Source organism: Equus przewalskii, chromosome 17, assembly GCF_037783145.1.
Source record: "Equus przewalskii isolate Varuska chromosome 17, EquPr2, whole genome shotgun sequence".
Classification (NCBI taxonomy): Eukaryota; Metazoa; Chordata; class Mammalia; order Perissodactyla; family Equidae; genus Equus; species Equus przewalskii.
The window spans coordinates 73,859,989-73,880,088 of record NC_091847.1 but is presented as its reverse complement, the minus strand read 5'-3'; the positions used below and the strand labels follow the sequence as shown (position 1 = coordinate 73,880,088).

Here is a 20,100-nt window from a genome sequence, read left to right as displayed (position 1 = left end):
CATTATTTAGTTTCTTAGCCTTTAGAAAATATTGCTCAAGGATCAAAGTTTTGCCACTTTGCACCAAATGTGGTTTATGTTTATCTTCTATTATTAAGTTCCCTTTATGGAGATGACTTAATTGGGGCTGATAGCTCAGGCTACTGGAAGTAGATGTTCGGCTGCCCTGTCTGTCTGGTATAGAGTGACAGGAAGGACCGGCCGTAGGATACCCTGTGTAAAAGGAGTTAGGGTCTCAGACTCCCTCCTCCTGGTTTTGCTTTTGCCATCTTGTATTTAGTGTGTAAGGCAGGTTAAGATGAGGCATGTGGCCTTGCTGAGTAGACGCCCCGTCCTGCTGGGCAGGTTTCTTTGGAACACTATCATTTTGACAGCCTATCAAGGAGCAGTTTCTACTCTTGTCACCTGGGGCATATACTACAATTTCAGGGCTATCTGCCAAGTTAAAGTTAAAAAATTAATATATTTACACTGCAATTACCATTTGAAAAAACTATTATGCCAAGTAGTGAAGAAGTGAGATTTCTCAACATTCCTAAATGCCAGCTAAGTAGGCAGTCAGCACAATGATGTTTGAGTGTCAAGTTGAGCCCTCATTCTTCCTTTCTCTCTCTGCATAATCTCAAAGGATTAGATTCTGTTGAGAGGTTTGCAGCAGAAATTCACTCAAGATCTCAGGTTTTGTTTTTGTTTTTTTTGTGTTATTTTTGCTGAGGAAGATTGTCCCTGAGCTAACAGCTGTTCCAGTCTTCCTCTATTTTCTATGTGGGACGACACCACAATGTGGCTTGATGAGCGATGTGTAGATCTGCACCTGGGATACAAACCTGTGAACCCCAGGCCACCAAAGCAGAGCAGGCAAAGCTAACCACTGCTACTGGACTCCAAGATCTCAGTTTTCATATCAACGTTGTAGGGAGGAATTGGGTTCTTTTTGCCACCACCACAATTAATTATGTTAATGTTTCATGCTCTAAAACTAGCTTTTATGGGAGTCCTTAATTAGATACCAGTGAAGATTAGTCACAGAGTTCATATGCACTTCCTATAAAGTCAGATAACTTTACCCATCACTAACACTTATGTACTGGTTTCAAGCACATCTTTACTGCAGAAACCCTTGAGTTGCATTATTTTGCCTTTTCATGACATGGCACCTTTGGAAACTTGCATGTGACTTGAAAGCATATCCGGTTGACATAGTAAAGCCATCTCTCTGGACTCTCACAGCCCTTTTGTGAAGAGGAGCTTGAGTTAAACCAGGGTTCCTACAGCTGGAGAATGTCGGCGCCTGTGAGTGCTTCCTACCCCTTTGCTATAGAGACTGTTTAGTCATCTTCCTTTCACAGGGCCGCAAGCTAGGTCCTCGGGAGCAAAGTTTGAGGAGGCACACACTTTCAGAGTCACATGTCTTAAATTTTGTGCACTAGTTCTTACTTGCCTCACCCTACTTCCAGCCCTGATATTTCAAAAAAGTCTTCTTTCTGTGTTTTTGCTATATCTGTGTTTTCCTCCTGCACTTGTAAGTTCTTGAGGCAGTTGGCACCGTATACAATTTTGCATCATAGGTATGCTGGAATTTGGGCTTGAAGTCAGAGACTGGAAGTATTTTGGGTGATTTCTGCTTGATATTTTAGCCTAGTATGTTTTGCTGTTAATATCTTTCTAGTATTTAAGTGAAGAAGCAGAAGATTCCAGAGTCCTTCATCTTTTGACAAATAGGAAGTTTTTCCAGGTACATGTTTTCATGTATGTATGTACGTACATATTTATATAAAGTCATCCCAGATCTCCAAACTGTTGGATAGCTATGTGCATCCCATATATCTCTGGTAAAGAGGGCAGCAAGATTTTATGAAATCTCCTCTTGACTTGAGTCCTCTATTACAGAGGTGAAGGAGTTTTTCTGAAATAAAAGTTTCATTACTCACAATTACAGAGTCAATCTTTATGAACACAGCCATATAAATGTGACCAACAAGCCCAGAGACAGCTGAAAATTGGTCCCTGTGAAAATACAGTTTAGAACTTAGTGTACAATTTTGCAAAATAAAAAACAGAAGCAGATCATTTTTACTTACCACATTCAAGGTATAAAATAATTAACCTTGAACTGTAACCAAATGCTCAGCACAAAGCTTTCTTCAGGTTGAGATGACCTCCTTGTCAGGGACTCATTGAAGCCCTTGACAGGTCTCCCTCTCAGCTAGCCTTTTATCCATTTCAGTTTTCTTGATTAGGTTATCTTGAATCATTAGGGGGTTTATTTATTTTAATAGACACTTATTGGATTCATGAAAAGAGAATTCGGTGACTAAGAAACAAGAGCTGAATATTATCTGGCTCATTTCACACTTCAGAAGAGTCTCAACCAGCTGAAAAGAAATCCTTTCACAGTTACAAAAGTTTGTTTGGGGACTTTATGTGCTTCCATTTAGAAAGCGAACTGTCTGTGGTTAATAATATGAATTTTCTTTCGAGACACCCAGAAAACATTTCCTTTTGGTTACATATGCTGACATTTTCTGTATTGAAGATGTGGGTGACTAAATGGCCTTTTACATTTCTGTTGCAAGAAGCCTCGAGTCATTCTCCTGAAGAACTGTTCATTTGCTGACTTATTCATTCATTGGAGTTCCTAGAGGGGCAAAGGGGATGGGGGCTACTTACAATTTGCAGATTGAATTCATTCGTTGGCTGTGTGGTAGGGACATGAGGGGCAACAGTAATGACTGTGACAAGGCCCTGCCTTCCAGGCCAGTACAACCTTACTTAACAGGAACAAAGTTATTTCCTCTCTCTCTCATTGGAAATCAGAGCAGGCTGTGAATTTGTGTTTGTTGCTGAGCAAGTCCTGGTTTGTATTTGTTCTGAAATATTATAAAAACTAGGAAATTTGTCACCAAGATAGAACTTAATTTTTTTTAAAGGAAAAACATGGAGAGTGGGAGAAGCTAGAGTCGTTTACAGTGTCCTGGGGTAGGAAAACAAGTAACTTAGTACACAGCGAGATTTCAGTACCACGGACAGGAACCCCACTCTCTCTATCTGCTTCCCCTCCCCCATCATTTGAACATAAGGTTTGGAGCTAGGATTCAAACCTGTATCCACACTCAGGCACTGGTCTGCATTATTGTTCTGTGAAAGACCTCCCTGGTCATTTGAACGTTCTCAGCCTCTGGTATGTAGTTTGGAGAATATGTCACTGATTTATTGTCTACTTGACATTTTTAAACCTTTAACATTTTTTATAAGTGAAATAGATATTGCTCTTCCTCATTTACTTTTAATCCAGGAGAGCATTAAAAAACTCTCATATAAATAACAACAACAACACACACAGGGAAAATAAAATGGTTAAAATGATGAGGATAAGTTTTTTTTAAATGATTGATATAGTTTGGTGGTTTGGTGCTTATATGTCTTTTTTTTTTTATAGAACAAAAACTCCTAGAGGATGAAGCTTATGAAGTATGTGCTTTACCACTACCAGGTCATTGTGGGCCCTGATTTTACTATGAAAAAAAGATATCTAGACAGGATAATTGGTGTTCTTGACTTTATCATACTTTTTTCCCTAAGGACTTCTTGTTGGAAGGAAGGAGGGAAGGAAAGAAGGAAGGAAGGTAGGAAGGAGGGAAAAAGAAAAAAAGGAAGAAAAGTTAATTCTTTGTCATCATATTTAAAAGCCTTCCATAACTCCCATGGTCCATAGGATTAAGATGAAATTTCTTTGCACGGTAGTGTTTATAATCTGACCCCCCACCTCCATTTTTAGACTGTGCTTTACCCTCACTTACTTCTGATTCTCCAGATGTGATCATTTTATCAGTCCCTGCATTTACTGATAATGTTATCTCTGCTTGGCATGTGCTTCTAATCACTTCCTCTTCCCACCTGGTGAAATCCATCTTTATCTTTCAGGGTCCACCTTACATGTCAAATTCTCTATGATATTTTTCCTGAGCTTCATAGATAAAATTGCTCAGTTCCTTGCTGGTGGTCTCAATAACCTTTGAAGTAAAAAGTAATAATGACAACGTAATGTACTAGCACATTGCATGGCACACAGTACATGGGTGCTCAATACAGGATTTTAAACTGAATTAATGTTTTGAGAGACCTCTGTTACTGTTTGCATTTATATAATGGGATAAATTGGATCACACCATTTTCTTTATCATATTCATGCATTAGAGATGGGGGAAAACCTCAGAACATTGACAGGGTTGCTTCTGAGAAATAGTGATCCTCTCCATCTATAACTTTTGAAAGTGAGGCTGTAAACATTCCCCTAGGCTAATTTCTGTGTAGTCTAATAATTTCAGTTTAATGAGCATTTATTGAGCATCTATTATGTGCAGAGAACCACACTCCGCTCTGAAAGGTGCTAAAATGAGTAAGAAACCAACCCTTTCCCTCCACCCCCATCACAAAGCTGGCTGATCTGATGGGGATGTAAACATGCCCATCCACCACAGTAATAATCATCAAATTGTGAAAGAATATAAGCAAAATGCTTCGGGGCCATGCAGGAGTGAGCAACCAATTCTTACAGGGGATCAGTTGAGACCATGTTGGCTGAGCCCTGAAGTACAGTTTCTTATGGGGGACAGAGGGTTTAGTATGAGACATTCCAGCCAAGGGAACAGGAGCAATACTAGCTGTTCCCAAACACTTGTCGTTCCCTTAGCCACAGTTTTACTGTAGTAAAAAAGCTAAGCTGACTATAGAATATTCAGCCAACGTTTGGTTAAAACTTACAACCAGACTAAAAGAAAAATCACAGATAGGTATATACCCCACAGTTCATGTACATTCCCCACGGTTCATGCACAGAAAGGGGAATATACCACAGTTCAGAGCATGGAGGTGGGAATATACCAACCGTACTCGAGGACTATGAGTAATTGACAGTGGCTGGAGCACAAAGTTAATAGGGGAATTGATGGGAGATCAGACCATGAAGGAAAAACAGATGCATATTGTGGTTCTTATTGTTGCCTCTTTTAATGCTTTTTAATTGTGAACTAGAGGTGTCTCATTTAAGTAAATCATTAATAAAACTATCAATTTACTGAAAGATAAACTATGGGGTTATTATTCATCTTCCAAAAAGAAATAATGGCACATTTCTTCAAGTAGTAAGGATTTCTAATACATTTACAACGTGATTTGCTTTGTAAATTTAGAGTGACATGCAACTTTTCAGGAACCCGTGGATTGTAAACAAACTATATCTTGAGTTGTGCGAGTCTCGCCTCACCTGCATAGTTGGAAAGGGTGGTGACAGTTGTTTTTTCTACAGAGGGAAATATATTTGTTTAAGAGGTTGGTGAGATGGCTAAAGTGAGATATTAATAGATATTATTTGCTTATGCACTGAATGCCTGGGAACTCTTTAACCATAGATTGCAAGGATGCAGCCTTTAAATTTATGTTCCTTCTGTGGGTTCAGATTTTGAAGGTAAAGAGTTTTAATCGTAAATTCCTTGGCATCATTACACTTGGGCTCCATGGATATTTTCCTACATAAGTTCTAGGTATTCTCTGTATTTTTAAAAATTTTTTACTTTGAGCAAATTTTAGACTCACAGAAATGTTGCAAAATAGTACAGTTTCCATATATCCTCCACTTGGCATCCACTAATATTAACGCCTTACATCCCCATAGTGCAACAGTTAAAACCGGGAAATTCACATAGTTTTAACACTATTAACTAAACTAAAAACTATTCTAATTTCAGTAGTTTTTCCACTAATGTCCATTTTCTGTACCAAGATCCCATCCGGGAAACACATTGCGTTTAATTATTATTTCTTCTTAGTTTTCCACAGTCTGTGACCAGTCCTTAGTCTTTCCTTTTTTTTTTTTTTTTTAATGACCTTGCCACTTTTGAAGAGTACTGATTTGTTATTTTGTTGAACATCTCTCAATCTGAGTTTGTCATGATTGAGTGGAGGTTATGCTTTTTGGGCAAGACTGCTTCCAGTACTGTGTTGTATCCTTCACAGTGCCTCATATCACAGGGTTCATGGTGTCTATATGTCGTCACTGGTGATGTTGACCTTGATCACTTGGCCAAGGTGGTTTCTTCTTTCTACTTTAACCCTTATGGCTAATCATTGTCTGCTATTTCTGACAAATAACAAGGTGTAACAGATCATGGAATATGGAGCTAAAAGAGAACTTAGAGACCATGTTTTGTAAACTCTTCCTTTTACAGCTAAGTTCCCAGAAGCTCCAAGAGGGTAACCACATGCCCAAAGGTCACCCAATTATTTACCGTCAGAGCAGGAACTTAGCAGTTAGGTCTCAGAGCTCCAAGGTGAATACCCCCTGTGCTTCCCAACTGTGCTCCAACACTTGTAGTTCACTTACCTTCAGTTTTACCATGCCAAAAAAGCTAAACTGACTATGTGAATATTCAGCCAATATTTGGTCAAAACTTCCAATCAGACTAAAAGAGAAATCACGGGTAGCTGTATACCCTACAGTTGATGATGCCACGCACAGAGCTGGCCAAGGTTGGAAATCAGATGAACTTCTGCATCAGCATTTCTGAAATGAAAGTAATTCTCCTGGAATGCTCCACATAACACATAGGGAACAACAACAAAAAACCTACTTGAGATTTTTAACAGAAAAAGGAGATTTGTTTATTAATAATTCATGAGTTCCCATTGAACATGCACGACAGAAACAGTGCTATTCAATAGAGAATACTGTCATCTGTCACTGTTTTATTTGACATTTACACTTTTTTTTTTGCCTGATACTGCAAAACTTTCTTGGATGGCATGCAAAAATTATATAAATGAAAAAAATCCCAATGTGAGGACTCTTTATCTCTTCTGCGATGGGTTCACTCACAGTTCCATGCATGTGTGTTCATGCAACAGCATAGTACTTTCTTGCACATTCGTTAGTCACCAAACAAGCTACTAAGGGACCCTATTGAGAAAACAGAGATAAGTATCCCAAATGGGCTGGTGGAAGGATCATGTGAATGAAAAGATGGAGGGTGAGATGGGAGGTAAGGTGGAAGAATAGATCTCCGGAAGGTAAGCATACAAAGACATGGAGTGATCAGTGAGTCAGAGTGAGGGGAAAGCCAATCACGGCTGCCATGAAGAAAACTGACAAAAATACAGTGCCATTTCAAATGCAAGGTAAATGTTTATAAATGGTATCCCAGGAGCTCCACTAGTAGGGAATATCGGCATTTAGTAGAAGAGGCAGTCAGAGTTAGGAGCACCTTGCAATTTTGTGCTACTGTAAGGCTCTTGACAATATTTCTGCTCTGTAGGTTAGTTATTATTTATAAAAATCACAGAACCAGCTGATACATTCATAAGCTAATTATTGAAGCAGCTGGGTACACATGGTGCAATATGTCCAAGGCTGTGAAGTATCACAGATTTCTTGGGGCCTGCTGTGGTGGGGGTGCGCTGTTGAAGGCTCCATCCCTTAATCTGATCAGCCAAGCAAACACTTTGTGGGGAAACTAGATTAATAACCCTCTAAATACCATGAATGTGCTTTCTCTTCAAAACCGGGTTCCCTTAAACATGCTATTAGCTCAGCTCCATCAGGGATTTGAGGAAGTTCTCTGGTGCCCGAAGAACACAGTCTTGTTGGCTACCTCCCTGTGCCAGAAATTAATTTGGTTTGCTTATGTCTGCACACATGACCACACTTGTGTCTAATCCGCTCCCTAATAGCTTCAAGGTCAGGACCTTGCATGTCAGTGGGCAAATTGAGCACTACACTTCTTAAAGACTGATGGCAGACAGTACACAGTCCATAACGAGGCCTGTAGTTTGTTCTAAGTGATTGTAATGAGTGCAGATTATAACAGCGCATATAAATCAAACGCGGCAATGACTGTTGTGCGAGACATTCCAAGTATCATAAGTGGAGATACCACTCAGCTGTCACCTGTCTCCTTTCAAGCTGCGGCTTCCCACAATGCAGTTCACTCCTCAAGCAGAACAGCAGGTGCTGTCCTCCTTAAGGTCTTGGTATCTCAGAGCGTCATCTTTTAACAGATGTAGGTTTTTGTTTTTATTTTCTGTTAAGTGATTGGTCGCCATGCTATAGCCTCCCCTGGGAGATGTTAAACATACCTGTTTGAAACATTTGAAAGAGTTCAGTTGGAGACTTATTCAGATCTGTGAAAAGACAGAGACATAGGAGCTTATTTTTTCCAAAGATGGTTTATTTTCTGTTTCAAGAATTCTTTCCTTTGTACACAAAAAAGCCCTTGAGGAAACACTTTGGGAGGAAGAAATATTTAAAAATATAATTTATTTTCTCATAGGGATAAAAAATTTAATTGCCTTCAATTTTCATATATGTTGCACCTTGAAAATCAACCATTACCTATCTCTCAATTGAGCTGAAAAAAAAAATCTGTGAAAATACTTGGAAAAACATTTCCAAGCAAATGATTAGATATCTTGTTTTCATTCTTCCTAACCCTCTAACTCTCCCCAGCTCCCAGTTTATTGCAAGAAAAGATCAGGTCTGCGCAAATGTGGCCTCTCACTTGTAAAAACAAGGCAGTGTTGTGTTACAGATTAGTTTATAAATCCCTAGTGGCTTCACAGTTCAGTGCCTACAGCTGCTGCAGATGGGCCTGGGTTTTTGTCTCTTCGCGGTGCTGCAGCCGGCAGTTGAAGGAGAAAATGGAATGATCAGGTTATTAACATGGAGGCCGCGAGGAAGAGGCTGCACAATGAGAACAGCTGGTGTTGCTGTCTTGGCTGATGCAGCGGAGATAATCAAATCTTGCCTTTTTTTGGGTAAAGGCAGAAGACACAGTGGAGAGTTAGACAAACAACGGCTTATGATATTATATGGGGTTTTTATAATGCGTGTCAGGAACGCTCATTGGCTTACAAGTTATAATATAGAATTTGTTGAGGTTTGAGATTTATTTTTTTACAAAGTCATTTGTGTTTACTTCTGCACTTTTTTAGGAAGATTCTTAACTCTTTCGCAAGAGGCGTGATGTGGGACAGTTCTTGTTTTTAAAATTAGCGATGTAGCTTGAAAATGATGGCTTAGAAAGCTACTGGGTAAAATATTTTGACATGAGTCAGTGAGCGATGTTGACAGCATCCTCTGTATTATTTTCATATAATCCATCATTATTTGCATTACATTTTCTTTCTTGTGCAGTTTCGAGTGAGAGAACATCCGGATGCCAGAATTGGGAGGCAGACATTTGCAGGTGTGACCCGACCAACTGCCTACCTTCCTGCAGGTGTGGCTGTGGCGGGAAGGTGATGGTTAGGAGGGCCTGGAGCCCAGGGCGTTCAGAGATGCAGCAAATATACAGTTTGTTTTCATTCTAGCCAAGGTGGTTGTGTCTATTTTGTGGAGTTATTAAGAGTTGTAAGACTGTTTCCTCTCTAGAGAATTCAGTGTTGTTTACACTTAGACATTTTTTCTTCTTTAGAATTTGCCGTCTTGTAATACATACTTGTTCATCTTCACTCCTTTCTTAGAATGGAATACTATCTGATTGGGTAATTTAAAAAAATTGTAGCTGACCAACGTGAATTACTTTTTGCTGAGAATCAGATAACCGTAATCTTGCTTGAGTATCTTTTACAAAGGAACTGTAAATTAATTGAGAATATATTCTATATGAAGGTGATAAGATTAACAGGAGTGAAGATTCTCGGGCATTGGTGTCACCACCGACGTGGTCGGTTGGGTTGGTTGGGTTTCAGAGTTGTCAGGCTGTTTCAGTCTCACCCCACGTGGTGGGAAAAATTTTGATGGAAAAATATGATAAACAGGGATGGGCACCTGACTGTAGTCTGGCTGTCCTCTACGCTCTGCACTCTGCAGGTTAACTCAAGTGACCTTCTTTCTCCAGGGCTGGCTGTGTGAACTGCTCCGCTGGAAGGAGAACCCTAGCCCAGAAAACCGCACCCTCTGGGAGAACCTCTGTACCATCCGTCGCTTCCTGAACCTTCCCCAGCACGAGAGGGATGTGATCTATGAGGAGGAGTCGAGGCATCACCACAGCGAACGCATGCAGCACGTGGTCCAGCTTCCCCCTGAGCCAGTACAGGTCAGCGCCCCCTCCCCCAACCTGAGCTGGGCTGTCGGTGACAGGCAGGCAACTGTCGAGGGTCACAGAAGCATGCCACACCAACCTCCCATCTCATGCCATGTCCCTAAGGACAGAGGACCCCGTTCTCACAGTGGGCACAGCATGTGTGTGTGTGTGTGCCCACGCGTGCATGTGCTCACACAGACAAAATGACTAAGAAGTCAACTCCAAAGGCAGCTGCTTTCCTTGTGGGATTGTGAAGCCGGCACGCTAGTGGGGAATGAAATCTCTCAGTCACAGAACGTAGTTCATACTTTCCATCAGTTCATTTTCTAAAGAAAAAATTCTGAAGTAGCCAATGAATTGATCCAAAATTCCTCAAGGAATATTTGATTAGGCTGAGAAAAGAAATATCCACATGAGCTAGAGAATGCCATTGAACTCAACTGAACCCTTGAGAGAAATTGTGATAGGTTCTTAGAATTTTAAGATGTGTTTTTGCTGTCTTTGGTTTCCTCTTTTAGAAATCTACCTTCATTTGGGTTGCGTGTTTTGTTTGCTTAGTTTTTACTCTCATTGAGAGAAATATTCCTTTCTGAAAGTAATTGAGTTTAACTACTGATTCTTGCTATAGTCTAAAATCAATCACTTTTAGGAAGAAATATTAACTAGGTTAGTATTCCAAGGTCAGACACCTTAGAGTGTTGCCCACAAATTGTTTTGGTGGGTTAGGAGATTTATCCTTCTGTCCAATGCCACCAATCTCAAGTGCCACCAAAGAGGATCCTTCAGGGCCTCTTTCTGAATCTCCTTTTGTGTAGCGAGGACAGTTGAGGCAGAAGTGCATGTATTAGTGCATGTGTGTGAAGAATGGAAAAGAAGGTGAGGAGAATGAAGATAAGGTGGGCCACAGTTTCTTGATCAAGATATAGGAGAGGTGGTGAAGGATGTGGTGAAATGCTCTACCCTAGGTTTCCCTGTCTCCTTTCCCCTCCTTCCACCCTCACATGCCTGGAGGAGAAGCCAGAAGTCAACAGGTCCATTACATGACTTTTCATCCAAATATTGACATTGCAGTCAATGCTTTCATGCTGTCATTGGTCAGTTTCCAAAGTCACAGAGTAAATTGCCCAGATGATTAGACTCATGAATTTGTAGAACTAGAACCACCTAAAGGCAGTCTCTTATAATACCGACAGTGAACTCAGAATGGGTGGGTGGTGAGGGTACACCCTAATAAATGGCGGAGCCCACTCTCCTGGCTCTGGACACCAGTCCAGAGCAACTTGTTCCCTGAAGGTGAGCCCCAGGGCTTACCCTTCAGGCCCACCCTCCCTCTTCCCTCTCCTGCCCTGTCCTGCTGGAGCCTGATCCAAACACCAGGGCACCTCCCTATAGAGAATTAGACCAACATGTTGAGTCACACAGAGCAGTGGTTTTCAGATTTGAGATTTAGTAGAAATTAAAATTAAAGGAGCCCAATATAGGTTCACCAGCCTGTTATTTTGGAAAATAAATTTATTTGAAAAATTCAACTGAAGCTCCCATTTATTATCCATATCATTTCATAAAATAAAATACTCTTTAATATCAAACAAATTAATGAAAAGGATAGCCTCAGACAAAAGATCTGACAAACTGTATAAACTTAGTCATCTGAAAAACTCACCATCACCCTTGTTTTTCTCATTTTGATGTGAACGGATCAAAACTTCTGTGTTGAACCAACACAGGGCCAAGGACCAGCTCCAGAAACCGCTGACTTTGTGTGGACTTTTTATTCAGGGTCCATCTTAGTTCAATCCAGGCAAAGCAGAAATAGAACAGGAATGAATACCTGATTTATTCTAGACATTAATGGCATCCCATTTTTATAGGATGATGACAAAGTTGGAAATTTAGAGTTTGCAATAAAAATGCTAAAACTTATTCTCCATTGTAGTTAAGGCTCTCCCTTCATTTGGACAATGGCCCTATGCATCCCCTGTCTCCCTTCTTCATCTAGAAATCCTCATCTCTATGAGTCCCCTGTATTTATCGACGCTGAAAGGATATTCAGCATAATATTTTGTCTTTTTAACTGACCTGTTTGAGTAAAATAAATCTGAGAAGTAGACAGCCAATTGATTTAAGAGTTTTATTATCTTTTATGTTAGTATGTCAAAACTAGAGTGTGCAAACAATATTTAATGGCTGAGGAAGAGTCAGTCTGTAATTTTCCCTTTCAGTTTTAAACACTTTGTAGCTATTAACATTAACTTCTGATATACCTAAAAGAATTCACTTATTTTCTAAAAGGTTATTTCTATCACTCAGATCTTAGTTAAAGAGTTTACAAAATAAGGTAGTTTTCTCTGTGTTGACTTTGCCTTAGCCATTGACCTTGATCCCATAACTACTGTGAAATTCTTCAATACATTCCTTTTTTTGGTCATTGTGTCTGTCTCTCAGCAACACTGCTTTGAATGCTACATTTACGTTTGTCAGCAAAATACAAATCCTTGGATTAATTATTTATTACAGTCGTGATATGAAAGATGAAGAAAATAACTGCAACCAGCTGGCAGAACTCATGAGACTGGAGGATACAGCTGGTACAGCCTCTGTGACTTGGGAAAGACTGTTCAAAAAGATCCCAAACTACTAAAAAATATCTGTAATTGTCCAAAAGTTAAGCCACTGGATTCAGGGTTGGGATTCACTGTGCCCTTATGTCAACTAAAATTTTAGGGAGATATAATTGCTTACGTGTTTTAGAGATTTTAAAATTTATATGTAGGGTAATATTAGTTTGGTGATGTTAGATTTTGTCTAACTAGGCAGAAAGTGTGCCATTATTAAATTGTTAGGTACAGGTGAGATCGGTGATTATCAAGAGCTACTTTACACACAGTATATTAAAATGCACGCAGAAGTCGCCCCACTTATGGTTATGGAAGGGTGCCACTTAAATTTCTGGAAGTAGTCAGGGTACATTATTCCCCGATTTTTCTTAAATGGTAAAAATATGAAGCAGTGATCTTTGTGCATAATTACCCACCAGATTAGTCTGTTGGACTAGGACCCCGGATGTACTGGATAAAAGAAGGAGCTTCGCATCTCCCTGGCCATTCAGGGCCTTCTGTGGAGTCAGAGCCTCTCTCTCTGCCTGGAAGAGAGGAAATGTTTCTTGCCATTTGTTTGCAAATAGTTTACAAATTGACAGTCTTATATTGCTTGCAGTTGTGTTTCTTTTTTTAAGCCCACAAAGGGTTTTAAAAATTTAAGCCCACATTTAAAAATCAGATTTCACATAAAATCTGCATTTCACATAACAATGCAGAAAATCAGATGTGACCCACTGGACCACATGGCTGGAGCTGATGCCGTCTACATAGGGCACACGCTCACCATTCTGCTGCAAGATCCCCATCACCACACCCTGCACATGCGCACGCATCTCCTCCACTTGTTCGTTTAGGCCTTGCTCCCGTCACGTCACTCTGCCCTTGTGAGGACACCTTGCCTTGTGACTCCAACTCTATATCTGAATCTGCCAAACCAAAGCCACACATGCCTTTGCCCTGTGGTTCTGATTTCTTCCATGGCAGCCATTATGTGCCATTTATTTTTATAATTCTAATACCTAACAGAATCCTTTTCACGCTTACCAAGCAAGGCGTGTCTGGTGGAATTTCCTTCAGAGATGAAGCTAGGTTATAGTTGAGACCAAGTGGGGCTTGGGGCCCCTCAGGGGTATTTTCAGCCTGAGATAACTTGGGGGTCCTGGAAGAGTGAGATGCTTTCCCTTAAGAATTCAGATCTCTCCAGGTAATGTACAGCTTTGATGTCATGTTGATTTATCTGGGTTCTCCAGTTTTCTTTTCTGTACTATATGTCTCTTCACAAACCCCCATTGAAATCTCTGCTGTGTAGAAGGTGACTTTCCAGGCTCTGAACACACTTTGTAAACTAGATCCATCTATACTGTGGATCCTCAGTGGGGACACTATTGCCCCAGGGGCTGAAAACTGATCATTGGGGAATATAAAAATCTTCAATTTTTATATGGTGTCAATGGTTTGTGGCCCTCCAAAGGGACATAGTACATAAAGAAATAGTATATCTCTGGTATTAAAATTTCATGAAGTGGGGGAGATGATTAGGAAAAAATGCCTAAAAAGGCTCCTTCAGAGGGTAGTAATTAAAAAAAATGGGGGTTGTAAAATACTAATATGCATGATGTTTCTAGTCCATGTATAGATAGCACAGAGAAGACCAACAGAGGTGAGATGACAAGATAAGGCATACTAGAACATTCCATGAAAAAGATGAAATAAATTCCATTTTTCATGCCAAAAGGCTGGAGACAAAATTATTTCTTGTGGTTGTAGTGCTTTTCCCCCTCGTGGTTATTATGACCTGAGGCCCTATAGTGAAAGGATACCCTCAGCTTGGAATCAAAACCTAGTTAGGTCGGGGTATTCATTGTTACCAGCTCCACTTTGTAATTGGAAAAGCTGGAGCAGAGATGTTAAGCCTTGCCTGGAGCCAGAATCGCCAGCTGAATGAAAACGCAGGCGTTTTTGGCATCCGGTCTTCCCTCTGACCACACTTCTCTCCAGTGCAGTGGAGAAGAAAGGACGTTGCTCATGCTATGACTGGGTCACCGAGTGGGGCTGATTGGGGAGCATTTGCCAAACTGTTCATGTCTGTGTACTTTGTGCTTTATTGCTTTATTATATTTCCACCACAGTGTTTCCATGGGCTGTTTTGTAGGTTCAGGAATTCTGAGCTTGCTGCTATGTGGTTTCCTCACAAGTACTTGTTTTAAAATTCCATGCCGTATGCCGAGTAAGAATGCGAGACCTGGGGGGCGACAGCCGACACTGGCCTTGCCCCCTGCTCGTCTGGACTGCTGCCCACTCGGGATTCTCAGCATTTTCTGAGCCACTGATTCCTTGTCATTGGTGTCAGCCAGTGGTTCTCAACCAGGGGTGACTTTGTCCCCACGGGATATTTGGCAGTGTCTGGAGACACTTTTGGTTCTTTAACTTCGGGATGCTACGGGTATCTACTGGGTGCAGGCCAGGAATGCTGCTAAATATCCTGCAATGCACAGGACAGCCCCCCAAACAAAGACTTATCTGTCCTACAATGTACCTGGGCTGAGACTGTCTGGTGATAGACATCCTTCCTCCCCTTCCCCCTCCTTCTCTTGCCCCTCCACCTCCTCTTCCTCCTCCTCCTCTCTCTCCTGCTCCCTCCTCCCTCTCCTGCCTCCTCCTCCTCCTCCTTTCCCTTTTCCTCTTCCCCTCCCCCTCCTTCTCCTTCTCCTCCTCTTTCTCTTCCTCCTCCTCCTTCTCTTCCTCCCCCTCGTTCTCTTCCTCCTCCTGCCCCTCCTTCTCTTCCTCCTCCCCCTCCTTCTCTTCTACCTCCTCTTCCTCCTCCCCCTCCCACCCCCTCCTCCTCCTCTCCTTCTTCCTCCTCCTCCTTGCCAGCAGTTAGCCTTTTGAGGAGGCAGGCTCTCAAAATGTGAGATTTTTCTGTGTCTTCTCTTCTTTAAACCTTGTGAAAAACCAAGGAGGAGGGTGGTTTTTATCTACTTTCATGTGTGGGAAACTGAATCTTAGAGAAGTAACCTGCTCAAAGCGCGACCTTAAATCCACATTTGTCGCCTTCCCTGTCTGACTTTCCTCTGTGTGCAGCAAAGACCTGCCAGCGCGCAGCAGCTAGCATTCCCTGAACGCTCGCTGTTAGCTGCCGAGGACTGTGCAAAGTGTTGATGTACATCATTTAAGTTTTAATCATCCTACTGAGTAGACCTAGTTTTGTGAGCTTTCTTTTTTACAGAATGCTGAATGCAGTGAAACCCTTAACTCACTGGTGTGATGTCAAAGAACTGATGTCACTGAAATTTTCACTTTTCTTCACGCTTTTTTGAGATAGCTTTAGATTGTGACTCTCATTGCTAATGTTTAAGGGTACTTGAAGTGTACCTTTAAGCTCTAAAAATTCCATCATGCCTTTCTACTCAAGCTGCATGAGCTATGTCTTGATTGCTGAATTTGCTTCTAAGAGGACAACTTCTAAGCAAACAAATAAATAAGCTAATTAATTAATCCATTATGGATATTTGCAATTCTCTAACCAGGTTATGAGAATTTCTCCCACCTTTGATTCATTGCAAGCTCCTATTTGAAGCCTGCTGTCTGCATGCAGCTCCAGAGTTTGAAACCCTCCCCTCGTCCTGAGAAGAGAAGTAAATGAACACTGGCCATGTTTTAATGAAACGTTGCCCCAGTTGGGTATAGTAAGTCTTCACCTGGGCAAACTTCGGGAGTACCTGACCATAATGAAGAGCCACACTGGCTTTCTTCATATTAACATTACATTGTCCTGCATGTGTTCATTCGACTTGAAGAGCATTCTTCATTTCTGTGTTACCAGTTAGCTCTTCACCAGTCCAAACTTTTTAATTTGTCATTTAGGAGTAGAGAGAGATTTGGAGGTCATTTGCAACCAGTTTTTTATTCTAGGACAAGAACATTTCCATCTCGGGTTCACCTTCTTTCAAAGAGTAGTGAGCAGGTTTCTTTCAGTGATGACGTCAGACAGTTGAAGAAGCTCATTAGAGTCAGTAGCTAGTAGATTAGACATTAGCTATGGCTTCATTTTTTTCTGGAGATTTAGGCAAATTGCTTGCTTATTTTTAAATTTAAAGTAGCTTAAAGGTTTTTTTTCTTTTAGGAATTCCAGGTTAATTATTGGAGATAATAAAAGAAATTGAGGGTGATAGAGCTTAATGAAAATCCAGGTGTAGGCCTGTGAATACGGTTAGGTTTCTCTAAACTTGGAACTGAGAATTCAGCAGCTGCATCATGGGTTTGCTCTCTCCTTTGCTATCCTTCATGTAGCATACCTCTTGTCCATGTCTCCTTTCTACTATCAAGCTTTTCTTCCCACCATCACCTGATTTATCATTTACTCTATATCTTTGTCTACCCTATAACTTCTGCTTACTACTCATAGTCTCTCTGAATTATAATTCTGCCTCCTCAAAACCTTAGCCTGCCCATGGCCTCTGCTCTACCTTGTGACTGTTCTGTACATTTATCAAATCCAGCTTCTGTTGCCCACTCCATGTTTACTGCTTTAAATTCTTAGAACAGGGAAATTGACTAGTCCACCTCATCCCCAAGAAGGCAAACTTTCTTGACGTTTAATTTCCACCCAGTAATGTGAATGCTTAATTTGGCAGACATTACATTTTAAAGGAAGAGCTCTGTTGGGCAAATTGTTAGATAGTCTCAAGATGAATGGGAGCAGAAAGCTAACTGGCTGTGGACCACCTGTAGGTAAGCTGTGAATGGGCTGCCCTTGGGTGGGAAAGTTGGGGCTGTCTAGTAGAACATGGCTCTTAGGACTCTGCATTTAGCTCTGTAGACAGTTGCAGGTATGATTAACAAGTCTAATATAAAATTCTCATATCAAGGGAGATTTATATGACTTTTTAAATGTAAAGTGCAGTGGACATGTAAGCAGTAGGAAACCAATACCTGAGTGATTTTATATTCAAAGTATTATGCCTTTTTGTTTCATTGGAATTTTTCTAATGTTTATAATCTATATTTGTGTGTTCAGGCACTGTGCTATGGATACTGATAGAATTAAACTTAAAATTGTATAGTAATCTGTTCTGGGTCTGCCTATTGATTTCTTTAAAGTGGGTTCAACATTTTACTAGGCTTATCATTTTAATAATTGGATTTAGCTTTCTGCTTCTCATTCTTCTTGGGCTGCTATAGTGTTTTTGCCAAAAAGAGTGCCCCCTATGAGTGACAACCCTCACAACACACTGCCTTCCAAATTAAATATCCAGGATTAGCTATTGGTTGGAAGTGAAATGTCAAACAGCTGGGTTTCGCTTCTTCAGGCTTCTCCTGCCCTGTGGCAACACAGAGACCTTGGTTTCTTGAGTAGCTTGTTCTTCAATGATTGCTATGTTTCTTCAAAAATAGTCTAATTTTGCTATTTTGAATTTTGGAGAGGCAGCACAATCTCTTCAGCTCACACTGTGGGTTACTGATGGACTCCTTGTTAGATCCTACAACTGAATGGAAGGCGCTTTGCCTAATGCCGCTGTGTAGGGAAAGGGAAGAACGGGGATTAGCTGTGTCATAACGGCGGTGCAAATTCTGTGCGCTACTACAGGTCTCTGCACTGCCCGGGCACAGAAACCACGAAAATCACTACTGTTAATTACCTTTCCTTATGTCTATTTTTAAAAGTTTTGGGACAACAGAGTATTCCTTATACACGGTCTCATATTCTTTTCCTCCTGGTGACATTAAATGAAACGAGGTATAATAAAAAACCTTTAGCACCATGGCCTTTTCTTTATATTCTCATAGGAAAATAAGACTAAACATAATACTTTTGAATATGAAGCTTAGCTGTGTTTTTAAAAAACTATTGCTATGGAATTTTTTAGGGGATGTTCTTGCTATTGGTCTATTGGCCAACTCAGCATGGCTATTTTCTCCCTCCGTCCCTCTTGCCTGCCTGCCTTCCTTCCTGCCTTCCTTTCTGTTTAATAATCTGAAACACTCTTTTTTTGTTGTTTTTTAAAGCTGAACGAGCAGAGGCCAATGGTTAATAAATTTTGTGGAGGGGCAAACTGATTAAATATGAGCAATGTGGAGCAAATTGAGAGAGAGACAAAAAGAGAGAGTGAGATCATGCATTAGAATGCGTCTTCCCTTCTCCCTCACCCACAAAAACAGCAATAAACTTAAACTAAAATTAAGGTACGTGTGGATATTGATGTATCATTGTTCTAATCAAGGGCCTCGTCACATTTCATCTGTGAGAAGGAAAATGCATTCCTTTATACTTCCGTAGATATCTAGCAAAGTCTGGCTTTTAGTAAAGATGATTAAAATTGATTGATAGAACTGTTTTCAGGTCTCAGGTTACAGACATGATTGAGAAGGCTGGCCACTTTTCTTCTCACATTTTTACTTCTTTATTCAACAGTTTTTGAGCTCCTTTAGCGTGCCAGGTATTATTGTAGGCACCAGTATATAACGGTGAATAAAACAGAATTTCACGCATATATTGAGCAGTTTTCCCCTTTACTCGCTTAGAATGGCATTTTCAAAACAGACTTCGTTTTCCCTCTGGCTGCCTTGCCTTAATCCAGAATTCAGACTGTGGTTGGGTGGAATCCACAGGTTCTGTTTCTTTCTCTGATCCTGACCTTGGGTGCCATCTCTTTGCTTCAGTTTTTCTAGCTGTTTCTGGAATGTACTAGATAATATCTTTAAAACATGTTGAGCCTCTCAGAGATGATATTACTTTAACAAAGAAAAACCATAGCTATTTGAAGGTACCAAAGCAAACAGAGCTTAATTATTACTATTAATATTAAGGTTAAAGTGAATAATTCTATGTAAAAAAGTTCAGAGTTGACCCAAGGATGGTGTCAGCATATAATTTTATAACTAGCAGGATAGGAGAGTGTGCCTCGCCTCTATTGTGAGTATGTTGTCCTATTGTTTTGAGACAGATTGAGAAACTCAGAGCTATCTGGCTTCATCTGATCTTTCTACATTTCCAAGCTCTTTTAAAAGTCATTATAAGTTATTTAGTTAAAAGTAAGTGAGAACGTTTCTTCTCAGCTCTGAATAAAATCCCTGTAGGACATAATAAAATGCCATTGGATATAACACAAGTGGGTTGGTACTCTTTCTTTTTTTTTTTAATGTTTTTAGCTTCAAAAAGCAAAAAGACCACTCAGCTGCTGGATAATCTCTGGGACTTCTGCTGTCCTTTTCATAACGCATTAGAATCCACAAAGTTGTGAGGGTGCCATGCAGTGATGATGTTTGAGTCTCCTTTGGTCCAGTATTAAATAATCATCTACCATATCAGCAGCTCTGCACTGGCCTCTGATGGACTCAAACAAGGGGAAGGGGATTTTCTCGGGCCTTGAATTGCTCAGTGGCTGCCAGGGAAATGAATACAGACTTTCCCGGAGGAGACT

The 20,100-nt window shown here is 40.5% G+C and overlaps 1 protein-coding gene across 18 annotated transcripts in view; it reads left to right on the top strand.

Moving 5' to 3' along the window:
• The window catches only part of SATB2 (SATB homeobox 2), a 198,011-nt gene that overhangs the window by 152,767 nt on the left and 25,144 nt on the right, over positions 1-20,100 (top strand). For all 18 annotated transcript variants that reach the window (XM_070580522.1, XM_070580513.1, XM_070580524.1 and 15 more), the window contains one exon: positions 9,894-10,091. In XM_070580522.1, the coding sequence (XP_070436623.1) occupies positions 9,894-10,091 (198 nt within the window). The remainder of the gene's footprint in view (positions 1-9,893; positions 10,092-20,100) is intronic.